The sequence below is a fragment of the Anopheles coluzzii genome, chromosome 2, assembly GCF_943734685.1.
Source record: "Anopheles coluzzii chromosome 2, AcolN3, whole genome shotgun sequence".
NCBI lineage: Eukaryota > Metazoa > Arthropoda > Insecta > Diptera > Culicidae > Anopheles > Anopheles coluzzii.
Genome location: NC_064670.1, coordinates 70246209 through 70261107, shown reverse-complemented (window position 1 = coordinate 70261107; position 14899 = coordinate 70246209). Strand labels below are relative to the sequence as shown.

At 39.4% G+C, this 14899-nt stretch overlaps 1 protein-coding gene across 50 annotated transcripts in view; it reads right to left on the bottom strand.

Annotated features, from left to right (window-relative positions):
- LOC120948821 (sodium channel protein para) overlaps positions 1 to 14899 on the bottom strand; it is a 96850-nt gene that overhangs the window by 46005 nt on the left and 35946 nt on the right. For all 50 annotated transcript variants that reach the window (XM_049606240.1, XM_049606241.1, XM_049606238.1 and 47 more), the window contains 4 exons: positions 10580 to 10792; positions 10436 to 10496; positions 10183 to 10327; positions 9601 to 9765 (listed from right to left, as the gene is read on the bottom strand). In XM_049606240.1, the coding sequence (XP_049462197.1) occupies positions 9601 to 9765; positions 10183 to 10327; positions 10436 to 10496; positions 10580 to 10792 (584 nt within the window). The remainder of the gene's footprint in view (positions 1 to 9600; positions 9766 to 10182; positions 10328 to 10435; positions 10497 to 10579; positions 10793 to 14899) is intronic.

The window sequence follows — 14899 nt, the reverse complement described above, 5'->3', positions numbered from 1 at the left end:
TCTAGAATTTCATGTGAGCGCCGTACGTTCCCGCGACGAACGGATTCAATAATACCAGCCAATCAGCCGTACCGGCGAACTCGTTCGACGAGAAACATTCGTCGCTCATGAGTGGACAGGGTTGTACCAAATAGGTACAACCCTGTCCACTAGGTTGGCCAGTACAAAATCTATACGGTTTTCTAATTTTTGATCTAGAGGGCTATGAAATGAGTGAAAATGAGCGTCGCGGCGAACGTTCCCAGGAACGAACGAGTTCGCCGGTACGGCTGAATATATTTTTCCGTGATTGTCGAATGCAAGCGTGAATCTAGAATGCGGTGCTAGAAAAGTATAGTTTTGTAAAATTTTGTAAAATTTCGACGACTATCACCGTTCGCAACACTGGTCCCACTATAAAAAATTACAAATACCAACAAAACTCATTAATGGAACACTTATCACCATCACACCCCACACTACTCTTAATACCTTCCAATGCGTAATTTTCTCTTCTGACCTTAAACACATGAAGGATGTTCTTGAGAATTTAAAAGATCCGAATGTTACTGAAGTGCGTCGTTTTACTTGTAAAGTTAATGGGAAAATAATACCTACTAATTCCTTCATCCTCCGTAGTGCTGCAACACGTGTCCCCTCTGTTATCCGTCTTGGCCCACTCCAAGTGATTCCCCGCACATCCTATCACAAACCCATGCTCTGCCTTAAATGTGCCCACTTTGGCCATACCAGGCTGAAGTGCAGAACCTTACAGGTTTGCAATAATTGTGGTGTCCCTGCCCATGGCGATTGCACTGCTCCACTGAAATGTGTTAATTGCAAGGGTAACCACAGGTCGTTTGACAAATCCTGCCCATCTTATCTCAAAGAACAGGAAGTCATTAAATATAAAATTAATTACAACGTGTCTTTCTTTGAAGCACGAAAATACATAGATTTCCAACTACATAAATAGAGCGCAGTTCAACAAAGGCTCACTATCGCTCAAGTTGTGTTTTCCAATCCACAAACTAACGTTGCCCCTTCCACCAAACCCGATTCTAGAGACGAAGAAATTGCCAATCTTAAAAAAACAAAATGAAGAACTTTTGAAAAAAAACTTACTCCATTTGTTGCCTTCCCTGACTCAAAAGACGAAATTATTGCCCAACTTAAACAAGAAAATGCTAATCTAAATAAGAAAATTGATCTACTAACAGAAACTATCAAAACATGCAAATCGAATAAACTTTTAATCAAAACAAAACCACCGATAAAGTTGAATACAAACCTCTTCCTTGAACGAACCTCCTTAGTACCAATCAACACGCCTTTAGAGGTGGGAAAGGTACTGAGACATATGTTGCCGAGTTTAATGAACTTTTAGAAAGCCACTACCCCAAAGGCCACCACATTGACTGTGCAATATTAGATTTTTCAAAAGCTTTTGATAGTAGCTGGCAACATACAATTCTTGAACAGCCCAATATGTGGGGTTTTGGAGGACGCATTACAGCGTACCTTCAAATCTTCCTTTCAAATCGCACATTTAAAGTTTTGATTGGAGCTCAATATTCTGACCTGCAAATCCAAGAGAATGGTGTTCCCCAGGGTGCCATTCTCTCTCCCACCCTTTTTCTGATTAGTGTAGAATCCCTCTTCCGCCCCATGCGTAGTAACATTAAATGTTTCATGTATGCTGATGATATAGTTCTTGTCTCAGCATCCAACAATAGAACCGAATCACGCACAACTTTACAAGATGGAGTCAATATAGTTCAGAAATGGTCACGTTTGACAGGTTACACAATTTCACACTCCAAATCCAAAATACTTCACATCTGCAATAGAAAATATTATATTCTAAAATCCATAAAATACAATCGGCCGTATCGAGGAGCTCGTTCGTCGAAGAACTTTCGTCGCTAATAAGTGGACAGGGTTGTACCACTAGATTGGACAGAACAAAACCTAGACGGGTTTCTAATTTTTGATCATAGAGGGCTATGAAATGAGTGAAAATGAGCGTCGCGGCGATCGTTCACAGGAACGAACGAGTTCGCCGATACGGCTGAATATTATTGTTATGGTCAGCAAGTGACGGTACAGCTTTTTGTTGATATTGTTAGTATTAATGTTTGTTGTTCTTTTGGCGACAAGCGAGATAGCAGGTGAAGAGTTCGTAGCACTGACCAACTCGGAGAATAATTTCTTCACTGGTAAAAATCTGCGCAATTTGGCAGGAGGGTGACTGCTCAGTGGTGTTCTCTTCTGCGATTCATTAAGCTGCGATAGACCAGTACGAATTTCTTTTGCTACAGGTTCAAGAGCAGATTTGAAACTATTGGCGACGGCATCCATTGTTGTTTGTATGCTCGACTGGGCCAAAGCTTGTTTGATGTATTTAGTGCGAGGATTAAGAATCACATTATTGCACGCTAGGCAGCACCAGTGGAGTTGTTGGTATTCGTTGGTAAGCTTTAGTGCATCCTCAGGAATGCGCGAACAGCGGATATGGAACTGTGAGATGCAAATATAACAGCTAATCGGGTCATCGGTGATTTCGGTTGCGCAAAAGTTGCAAGTATGCTCCATTTTGAAAAAATAATTCACTGGCCGATGCCTTGACCGGTTAATAGACGCACTACGCGGGTGATGCGACCTACGAGCAATGCATGTCATATTGTTGAAGCTGTTCAAGTTTACCGTTTCAATCGGGCGAAAAATTTGAAATTTACCGTTTTACTCTCCGAATCAAGGACTGTGTAGGAACGAGGTCAAGTATTGGCCAAAATAGGTTTAGCCATCTTGGATGCCTTTTGACAGCAGAAAATCCTCGAAAATTCATCAAAACCTGAAACCATTATTATTCAGCCGTACCGGCGAACTCATTCGTTTCTGGGAACGTTCGCCGCGACGGTCATTTACACTTATTTCATAGCCCTCTAGATCAAAAATTAGAAAACCGTATCGATTTTGTTCTGGTCAACCTGCCAGTACAACCCTGTCCACTCATGAGCGACGAATGTTTCTCGTCGAACGAGTTCGCCGGTACGGCTGATTAAAAGGGGCAACTATATATTTGATGAAACATTCAATAACCAATCAGCCGTACCGGCGAACTCGTTCGTTCCTGGGAACGTTCGCCGCGACGCTCATTTTCACTCATTTCATAACCCTCTAGATCAAAAATTAGAAAACCTTATAGGTTTTGTACCGGCCAACCTAGTGGTACAACCCTGTCCACTCATGAGCGACGAATGTTTCTCGGAGAACGAGTGTTATGTACGGCTGAATGTTGGAAACTCGTGAGTGCCCAACAATCTGCCAGGTCACAGCGCGAGAGAAGAAATGGAAAGATGACGAAAGAGTGAGAGGGAAGTCAAACGAGCGAGAGGATTAGAGCGGGAAAACGATAAATTTGGAGATAAAAGGGCAGGATGCGCCTGCCCTCGCCCTTTTAGTTGAAAACGGTAATCTCTACAAGCGGACTAATTTTTTGATTCACCATCATCACAATAAAAACTACGTGTTATCTAAAAAAATCCACAACGTTTTCAACAACCAATTTACAATTTTCTTGTAATCACCAGACTAGGCATGGGCAAAACGATTCTTTTCACTGAACGCGAACGAACTAGTTCGCTCACCAAAAAGAACCGAACGCGAACGACGATTCTTTCGTTCTTTGTTTCATGAGGTTTTTATTCACAAAGAACGCTCGTTATCTTTTTCATTTACCCACCATAGACGCATACTGTAGCCAAAGAAGTACTCATTCTGCGGTTGAAACCAATAATTGAAAAACATTAAACACTCGGCTGTCTGGTCAACACAATCCATCGCAAAACCGACCAAAAACTAGCATGTAAAAAACTAATACGGGCAAAAATGTCTCCTGCATATATTGTACCCCATGCCTTATACACACTTAAGGATTCTATTTAAAAAAAACTACTTAAATATGGATCAACATGATGAGCGCAATAAATTCAGTTCAGTTCATTCGCGAACAATGAGTAATCCGTTTGAACGGGCTCGATCTATTGAATTGTATAGGTATAATTTCCATACCAACAGAACACAGATCGAACACCAGTTCGAACGCGTTCGATGAATTCAGTTGTGTAGGTACGATTTATACACCAACAGAACACAGATCGAACACCAGTTCGAACGCGTTCGATGAATTCAGTTGTGTAGGTACGATTTATACACCAACAGAACACAGATCGAACACCAGTTCGAACGCGTTCGATGAATTCAGTTGTGTAGGTACGATTTATACACCAACAGAACACAGATCGAACACCAGTTCGAACGCGTTCGATGAATTCAGTTGTGTAGGTACGATTTATACACCAACAGAACACAGATCGAACACCAGTTCGAACGCGTTCGATGAATTCAGTTGTGTAGGTACGATTTATACACCAACAGAACACAGATCGAACACCAGTTCCAACGCGTTCGATGAATTCAGTTGTGTAGGTACGATTTATACACCAACAGAACACAGATCGAACACCAGTTCGAACGCGTTCGATGAATTCAGTTGTGTAGGTACGATTTATACACCAACAGAACACAGATCGAACACCAGTTCGAACGCGTTCGATGAATTCAGTTGTGTAGGTACGATTTATACACCAACAGAACACAGATCGAACACCAGTTCGAACGCGTTCGATGAATTCAGTTGTGTAGGTACGATTTATACACCAACAGAACACAGATCGAACACCAGTTCGAACGCGTTCGATGAATTCAGTCGTTTAGATACGATTTCCACACCAACAGCACACGTATCGAACACTGCTGGACAAATTCGACGGCGTTCGAGGAATTGAGTTGTATGGGTACGATTTCAACACCAACAGGGTACATTTTGATCTCTGACGACCCGTTCGCACGGTGCGAGAAAGAGCGAGAAAGCAATATGATTTTGCACGTTTCATTACCACATTTATGTGTGCCGTCGAACACTGACGGAACGTTCGAACGCGTTCGGTGTAGTCAGTTTCTTCCAAAAGTCCTGGTCGTTCTTTTTGTTAAGAATCTCGTTCGTTCGTTCACTTTACCGAACTGTTCGAACGGTGCGATTCTCGTTCATTTTACACATGCCTACGCCAGACCGATTTATCATTATTATCACAATTAAAATTTGAATCGAAAAGGGCTCTCAGATGTCAAACTGCCTGTTACGAACTTTTGGCTACTTGTCAAATCGTTCTACATTACTTGACCTCGTTCCTACACAGTCTTTGCTTCGAATGTTCTGCCTTTTCGGCAGAATGATTGATGGTTTGTTTTCTAATGTTCAATATTTGTGTTTTAACGTGCACACAACAATTTATAAATTCTTTAAAAAATTAAAACTTTTGATCGTTTTGTTTATTTTATGGTTTCCATACCGTATTCGTTGGGATGATTTAGAAAACATCAATCACTGAACATTTTGATGTATTGCATTTCTTGACGCATTATTTGCATTTTATTGACGTATTGCGTATTGCATACAAGGTGTTTGGATATTAGGAGGTGAAGTGCTTCAGAGCAAATTGACATTTCACTACTTGACATAACAATACTGGAGGCTCCGGTATTAAAATCGGGAAGGGCAAGAGGGGGGTATAGAAAATTGTATGCGTTTTGACATAACAATACTCAATGATGGTGCCCGGCAAACGCGCTAATAATTCACCTTCTAAATAAACACACCTTGATTGCATAGTGGCGACTGTCCACCAAAATGACAGATTGAAGTGGCGTGTACCAAAGTTGAAAAATAGTGTTACGATTTAGAACACAAAACTTTGTGTTTTGAACTGGCTTTCCAGACTTGAATTCGCTGTAAGTAAGTCTAGTTCCATCAATTTACAGTCTATTCCCGAGTTACGCGTCTACCTACGCGGATTCGGAGTTAGGGAACGGTCAGAATCTCACCGCATGCGTTTTTGCCGCAAGCTTTTGTATGGAATTTGACGTTAATGACAGCACTTGCGAATCTGTCGCATGCGACGATGCGTTAAAATCAAATGATTTTGATTTTGTCGGATCGCCGCTTGCGATTTTATTTCAGATGTCAAACATCTAAAATCATATAACATAATGATTATCTTTATAAAGAAACAACAAAATATAATAATAATACCTGAAAAAGCTAGAAAATTGAGAAAACTCTTTAATTACTGCTTGCGGCAAAATCGCATGCGGCGAGATTCTGACCGTTCCCTTACACGGTTTTTTAAATTTGACAGATCAAATGTCAAATCAGTACAATTTGCTTTAAGAACTGTTTAATGCAGTATAAATTGCATTTTTGCTAATACATTTAATCCCCTTACTAGCGAAAAATAGGAGAATATTCTGCACGAATCGTACAAAATAAATTATAAAGAATAAAAAATACTTAATTGAATAAAAAAAAACCGAGTAATCAATTATATTTTGGTCGAAAACCACGAAATTCAACTTACGCGGATTTTCGAATTACGCGGATTCCTCCGAAACGCACAAACCGCGTAACTCTGGAACAGACTGTACAGTGGAACGTCGTTTATACGGGCTTATCGGGGCTCAACCTCGCCAGGATATTCAAAAGTATATGCTTAATCACAAATCGCTGATTTTTTATGTTTTATGATATTTTATGTTTTGATAAAAATACCAAATTTTTACTAACTTCATATTTTTCCAATGCGATTTTTTGAAATTTGTTATGAAATATAGTGTTTTTTGTTCTCACAATGTGCTTTGATAAACTTTTTTTTTCAAATATCCTCCTCAAAACACAATATCACTTGTGTTTTGAAATGCCATTTATCAAAAGCACGGATAAACGGACAGTCGGATAAACGGCGCTCAACTGTATTTTTATTATACTATATGCCAACATTGTATCAACCAAAAAAAGCCGTGCTGGATCTGACAGCTATTCATTCGAACTTCACAATTATTTAAATCACGAGGAGAGTGTACAAAATGCTGATGACATATTTACAAGTGGTAGACAATTATGTTATTCTCAAATCAGGAATCATTTTAAGCATGTTAACTATTGTTCATTGGACTGTAAAACCCTGAACTGTAACAAGATTTGAATGCGATCATTATCAGTTCCAGTACCAGTATGAGTCTAGTGGAAGTTCTGGTATGGGTTCAGAATCGTTTTCAGTGCCGGTACGACTTTGGGAGCAGTGCCAGGACTGGCTTAGAGTTAACATCAATTCTAAGCCCGGCATGGAGTCGGTATGGGATTCAAACACCTGTCTGGGATCGAATTCAGTCCCAGGATCGGTATGGGTTCTGATTACGTTTCTATTAATATGTTTCTTGGAGTTAAAAATCATATGAAATTTGCGTTGCCTTTTGAACAATCCATTGCACGCATCCTTCTTCTTCTTCTTCTTCTTCTATTTGGCGTAACGTCCTACGCGGACAAGCCAGCCTATAAAGGCTTTCGAGACTTAATTCATTACCACGTAGCCGAATAGTCAATCCTTGCTACGGGGGAACGGTCCATTCTGAGCTTGAACCCATGAATGGCATGTTATTGAGTTGTTCGAGGTGACGACTGTACCACGGGACCCGGGATGCATCCTAAAGTTATCAAATACAGAAATTATCCTGAGCAACCCTGTAACAGGGCCAAATTAACTAGTCACTTAGAAGATAAAACAGAATCGTGGTTTGAACGACACATCTTTCAAATGCTTTAGTCTTCCCATTTCCTTTCAACACGAAATGTGTAAAAAAGTGTAAAATAATGTAGGTAAAATGGGCAAATCTGCACGCAACTTCGGTTGTCAAATTAAGTTTGGAGACCGCTGCCAGAAATCCCATAAACCACCATAACGTCAAAATTTACAGATACAATATGACGCATTCAAACGCTTCTTTTTTCGGTCGACCAATAAAGGTCCATCCGTCGTCGCAACTAAATCGTAACGAGAATGCTTTTAGTTTTTCTTTCGGCAGTACATACCAACAATTGAGAACATATTGAACTACATGTATCCAATCATTCTTACCTAACCGTTGAAACGTCTTTTTTTTGTTTACACTAATTAGTGTCATTTTCGGTTGTCACATCGTTTTCGTTATGGTGGATTTTCAGTGCGTCTGGCAGTGGTTGGACGGGTTGGCCAGTACAAATACGTCGTAAGTATCATCATATTTTCATGAACGAAAAAATATGCAGCACATACGCGATAACGACATACGCGGTCATGCTGGGTTATATAAGCTTTCGAGACTTATTGGTACAAATTAGCCAGCATACGGGAGGACGATCCATATAAGGTTCGAACCCACGACGAGCATGTTGTTAGATTTGCGTGCTGCCGAATGTACCATGGGACCGTGATGAGAGGATCCGCTGTTGGGGAAGGCGAGGTAAAATGGCACTGTTTTAGGGTTTTACAAGTCATTGCACATTACAATGTGCTGCATATTTTTTCGCTCACGATACTTAATTTGGCTTCTAGTATGTACTTGGACTGATCCAATGTTAATTTTTATCTCGTCCAAGTATAGTTTTGAATATTCTATCGAGGTGTAGGTTTGCCAATGTTTCTTTACATTATTCTAAACAATATGACACATTCATACACAAAAACGGAAAGGGAAGACTTAAACTTTAAAATGATGTGTCGTTTGACCCATAACTCGTTTTATTCACTGAATAATTAGGATTTACACTTGCTGGATCAAGCAGGGGTAAGTAAAAAAAGATTTAAATAAAAAACAGTCTGATTGTATACAATACACGGGTCGTTTTACATGGTTAGTAACAATTCAATTGCAATGCAATGTAATACCAAAGTTATTCAAATTATAATTATAATTAAATTATAATGATAAGGATGATATAATCAATCATTTTTATGAAAAATGCAGTGAATACGAAATAGATCAATTCTATGAACTGTTAAGTAAGTCTTGAAAATTACATCAATAAAATTGTTGACTTTTTGTAAAATTTAAAATAAAAAAAACTGTTCAATATGCAATCTGGGGGATCGTTATACACGTTTAAATATGGCATGTGCTACATCTTTCGTTTGCATTTTTCATTGGTACAGTATTTTTAAATAATCTAAATAATCCGTGTATAGCAGGGGTATCCAAACTACTGCGCGGAGACCGCATGCGCCCCCTGAGAGCCTGTTATGCGGCCCGCAACTACTACACACGTAGCAACAGCTTTGTAAAGGTTAAAATAAATAGCTTATTATTCATTTTTTAATAGGAATATTTTAATTTTTATCTTTTAAAGACAAAAATCTAGGTTAAACAATATAAGTTTGTTAAAAAATTATACATTCAATTTATACAAATACAAACGTGATTTAACGTTCACGCATTAGCTACCGGTAACGCCAAAATGTCCATTTCCAATGTTATTTCGGAAGCAATGCGGCGAAGGGAAAAGTTTGGAGACCCCTGGTCCATAGTTAGAAAACATTAGGAAAAAAATCACTACATCAAACATGAAAGTAGTTCACATAAAAACCACGAACGAATGAAAAGAATAGAATAAAAAAGAACGTTCTGTCGTGATAAGACTACTTAGGTACGCATTTACGTTCTTTTTCTTCTTAGCGATAAAATTCTCACCCGAAGTGCTTCTTCCTCGGCGGCCTCTTCCTCTTCGGCCTTCTTCTGGAGTTCGTCGTACGACATGGCGACAATGGCCAAGATTAAATTTACAAGGTAAAACGAACCCAAGAAGATAATCACAATGAAGAAGAGCATGTGCCACGGTCCAGCTGATCGTAACACCTGTTTTGCACACCATCGGAGAAAAGGATAGGATGTTTAATAAGGTTGAAATTGTATTACAAAAAAAAAATCGAACAATATTGGGTAATCTTGAAATTCTCTATAGAACTTTCTATAAATAATACAAAAATCTAGTGATTTACTTTTTATGACGTGAACAAGAAACGAATAATAAACCAAAGGTAATATTATTATTTGAAAAAAAACGAACTAAAACAATTCAATTTGAATGCGAGACATTTTTTTCAAGTCTGTGTAGCTCAAACTCATCACATTCAAATTCATTACATTTGAGAAAAAGGAATTTGAAGGAAAACACTAGTTCATCTGAAGAATAACGAATGAAAATGATAAGTAAAACAGAAAACGCATGTATAATGAACATTTTAATTTGATTTTACGTTTCTTGATACCAACCAGTTGATATAAATTCTCCCAATAATCTTGAGTCATTAGACGAAAGGCAGACAAGAATGCCCATCCGAATGTATCAAAACTTGTATACCCGTAATTTGGATTTTTGCCATAGCCTTGTAAACAAATGTAGCCTTCATCACATTGTCTGGAATACAATAAAATTATTATTTAGGATTTTGACGACAACTTCATATTTCTAAAAAATGTGAGAAGTGAAAGTAAAATGAATAGATTTAAGTCCATCATAACTCACCCAGCTCCAGATGAGTTTCCACAAAGAGGAATGTCGCCACTCTCGGAATAGAACCAATTTGCTGCAAAATATTTAACTTTTTATTAGTAGACTGCTTCAGATAGCGAAAGGAATCTACAATAATTTAATGAAATTATAACTTACTGTCATTGCTGTTGAACAGCTCCCAGCTTTCGTCGGTTAGATTACCCCAGGAACCATCCAATGGGAACTCTTTTATGCACTTTTGTGTTAGTACTCCCATGTAGATTTGTAGACCCATCAAAGCAAACACGGATAACGAAAACATTGTTAAAATTATCACATCTCTGAGATTCTTTACGGATTCTATAACAGCTCCGACGATGGTTTTTAAGCCTGTAAAGCAATATAATACATTATTAAATTTATAATAAGCATAAACATAGTGCAGCTTATAGAAAAATATAATTATACACAATATTTTCACACGCAATACTTACGCAATACCAATATTTTTAAACATCGTGTACGGACACGTTTCAAAAAGTTATGGGAGCTCCGGATTGGATTCGTGAATCCACTCTGACTCTAACATTCATAATCCGGATCCAAATCCGAAATAAATATGGAATCGAATCCGGCCTCTCCAAACTGTTGAGGGAAACCGTGCCGACCCCTGAACTTGCCGTGGCAGTTGCGATGCCACTGGTCAACTTCCAGGAGGACGACACAGGCGTATACTATTAGTGATGGTAAAGTTGGCAAAAATCCGGAGTCCACACCGATCCGACTCCGATAAATTCGGAATCGACTCCGGAAAGTAGGACTACCCTGCATTAGCCAAAGTGGTTCAGAATCGCCCGGAGTCGTCCGGAGTCGCCCGGAGTCGGAGTCGTCCGGAGTCGTCTGGAGTCGGCTGGAGTTGGCCTTCGAAACATAGGCCTGTATACAAAGTGCACGCGTAAAGTGAAAGACAAAAAACACAACGAAAGGAAACGCCTAATCACAAGCACATTAAACCACCCTGTTCACTCCGACCAACTCCGATTCTGTTCGACTCTGATCGACTCTAGACGACTCCGGACGACTCATACTCCGAACGACTTCGAACAACTCCAAACGATTCCGGACGACTCCGGGCGACTCCGGGCGGCTCCGGGCGGCTCGGACTCCTGGCGGATCTAGTGATTCCATTTTGCAAGAGTCGAAATCAGACTAACAATAGTGGAAGTCGGATCGGAATCGTGGGTGCGCTCCAGAGAGCACATCACTATTTTGAACTCAATTCGATTCGAGTGGAGAAAATGAACTCCAAAGTGAACTTTTTCATACAAATAAACCCACAAAATTCATCAACTCGACGTCAAGACGTCTCGATTATAAGAACAGAATGCGCCTGAGTGTGTCACGCACACTGTCGCATACACTTTGCGTGCGAAGTTTAGTGTGTGCCGAGCGACTCGCCGAGTATGTTAGCGAGCCGGAGCTCTCGGCAGAGGCACTCGGTGCAGCTGGTGCGCGGCCACTGCACGTATCATTTGAAACAGTTTGTCCATTGTGCGTCTTTATTATTTATTACCGTAATACGTTGTACACTGGTGGACATAAAAATAGGAAAAAAATTTTGGATGTGGAATAAAGGATGTGCAAGTTCTACCGTGGCCTGCGTTGAGTCCTGACCTCAACCCGATTGAAAATCTGTGGTCAACTCGCAAGCATCAGCTAAAGAACCAGCCTGCACGTTCAGCCGATGATCTATGGACACGCTGCAAGGTTATGTGGAAACGCATACCCAGAAGCGAATGCCGTAAGCTCATCGGCGATATGGCCAAACGCTGTCAGGAAGTGATAGCGATTAACGGTCACCACATTGACCGTTAGAATGTGTTTTCGCTCTGTGGAACACCGCAACACCTCCTCCCAACAACCACTTAAACAGTCCTTTTCAGGGCTACCAAATATTTCTGACAAGAACTATGTCTTTCGGTCACAGAAAAAAGTTCCTATTTTTATGTCCACCAGTGTATAAGTGTTAATAAATTGGTAAACTGCAGAAAATATCACTAAAGGTCCAGTTGGTTCCGATTGAATCCGGATTACACCGATCGAATCCAAATGGCTCCTATTGAATTCGTTTTACTACCGCGCTTGATTCGTAGAGCAAAACACGTACACTACAAGAGCATATGTATTATCTCTTCCCGAATATGTTTTACCCCTTCCAACAATTAGTTGGCATCATCCTAACATTTTTCAAACAAATAATTCAATCAATTTTGAGCATCACTACTCAAACATTCACTTCATTACCCATTCTGCCCATGGTACTTTCACTACCCATTCTGCCCATCACTACATCCTACCAAATCTGGTCCACGAGGTTTTTTGGTTTCGCCCGCGACCGCTTGAGCCATCATTTATTTTTAGATACATTTCTGCTTGTCATGTCAGATAATTCAGGACTCCTGAAACACGAAGAGATTTCAACTTAGCAGGTTTCTCTACTAATTGTCAAACCATAAAACTTTTTAGGGTTTTTGCTACCTTCTCTCTATGCATGTATGAATACAAAAGTTAAGAATTCCAAAAACTGTTAACGCGTCATCTATCAATTACATAACACAAAAATTGCCAATTGTCGACCCCCTCCTTCCAATGTAACAAACTGTAACATTGGAAAGGACCCCCTCTCCCCCAAATTACGTAACAGATGATCTCCACCCCCCTCAAATAGCCTAGTTTATTGAACAAAATCTGACTTTTTGTGAGTTTCTTTTTTACCTTTTTCTGGTATATTTACATATTTTAAATTCAACCAAAAAAATTAAAAAAAGAATAGGTATAAAGAAAAGTTTTCCCATGTAGCAATGGAATTCAAAAAGATTCTGATAATCGGATCCTTAGCGTGGTTTGCAATGTTCTCACGATACTGCGACGATCCTGTGTTAAGTTTTTCCGTTCGTCCGTCCGTGGTAATAAAATTCGACGGACCAAATGACGGACTATTCGGCTGCGTAGTACATACAAAACAGCCAGATCTTTTTTAGGCCGGCATTGCCGCGTAGGTTGTTAAGAGCCGTGTCTGTGCTTCATCGCATGCGATTTTATCGCACGTGCTGTCAAACGCTTTCTCGTATGATATTACGATTATTTGGATGATTTTAATAATATAACGATTATGAAAAATTAAGTTGAGATTGTTCCTACAAAACACCACACATTTAGTTTGACAGATAAAATCGGATGCGGCGTCCGACGAAATAAAAAAATTTTGATTCCATCGTACGACGAAATCGCACGTCCGACGTTATCAGTCAAATTCCATATAAAATTTTGACAGGCCTTCCGATAAAATCGCATCCGATGGAGCACAGACACTCACCTAAGTCACGAAATCCATACATACAAAAAAAGTCCATACAAACAAGAAAGACACAGAACATTTGGTATGCAGCCTTGAGTGTTGCTATAGGAAACTGCTAACACGATTGCATATTGCTGGTTTTAGCATGCCAGCTCAACATCGTAACACTATTTTTCGAACGCGTTAAACGATTGTCAACTTTAGAGGCGAGTGAGGCCAATTGGCTCAAAGTCTCTATAAAATAAAGTAAAAAAATTGTCAATTTTGTACATACAATTCAAATCCGTAAGCTCTTTTCGATTTGGTAACACTAGGTTTTAAACGCGTAAAATCTCATCTCGAATCTGGAAAATTTATGTTGGCTGTCTTGTCACCCGTTATACATTTTCCAGATTCAAGTTGGGATTCGTACGATGTTGACAATCGTTTAACGTGTTCGAAAAATAACGCTACGATGTTGGCTGGCTTGAGAAAGCCTGTATATGCAGGGTTTCTCAAGACAGTTCAAAATCGTAACGCTGTTTTTCGAACACGTTACAAGGTTTCTCAAGCCAACATACATTTTTCAGATTCGATTTGGGATTTTACGGGTCCGAAAAGTAGTGTTACAAAATTGAAGGACATGTGACTAATGTTCAAATAAGAGGGGTTTTGCAAATTGGAGTGGTCTCAAATAAGAGGGGGTTTACTGTATTTTCAATGGTAATGATGTACATTTCAGCGCGCATCAGTGTTTTAACGCGTAAATGTTGCAAGTAATGTTGGTGCATACCTTAAAAATATTTTAAAAACATTATAAAAATCACATAAATTTAGAAGTTGCAATTCGGTGTAACTGATTGTATCGCTGATTGCATTCAACCAAAAACACTCAACCAACAGGAATTAAAAAACGCAAGCTCTCACACTTTTATGCATATTGTTTTGGAATAGGTCGAACCCATCTTTAGGTATACTAAAGATAGAACATTTACCTTTGCAAAACGCTTAGAAATAAGAAATAATAAGAGACTCAGATGTCAGCACAAACTCGTGTTTCTTTTGATAGGATGTTACGAACGATCTCAAGCTTTCCATGAGGCACCGTTCCCAAAATGTCAAGACCATCCCAAAATGAAATGCAAAGAATTGCTAACGAT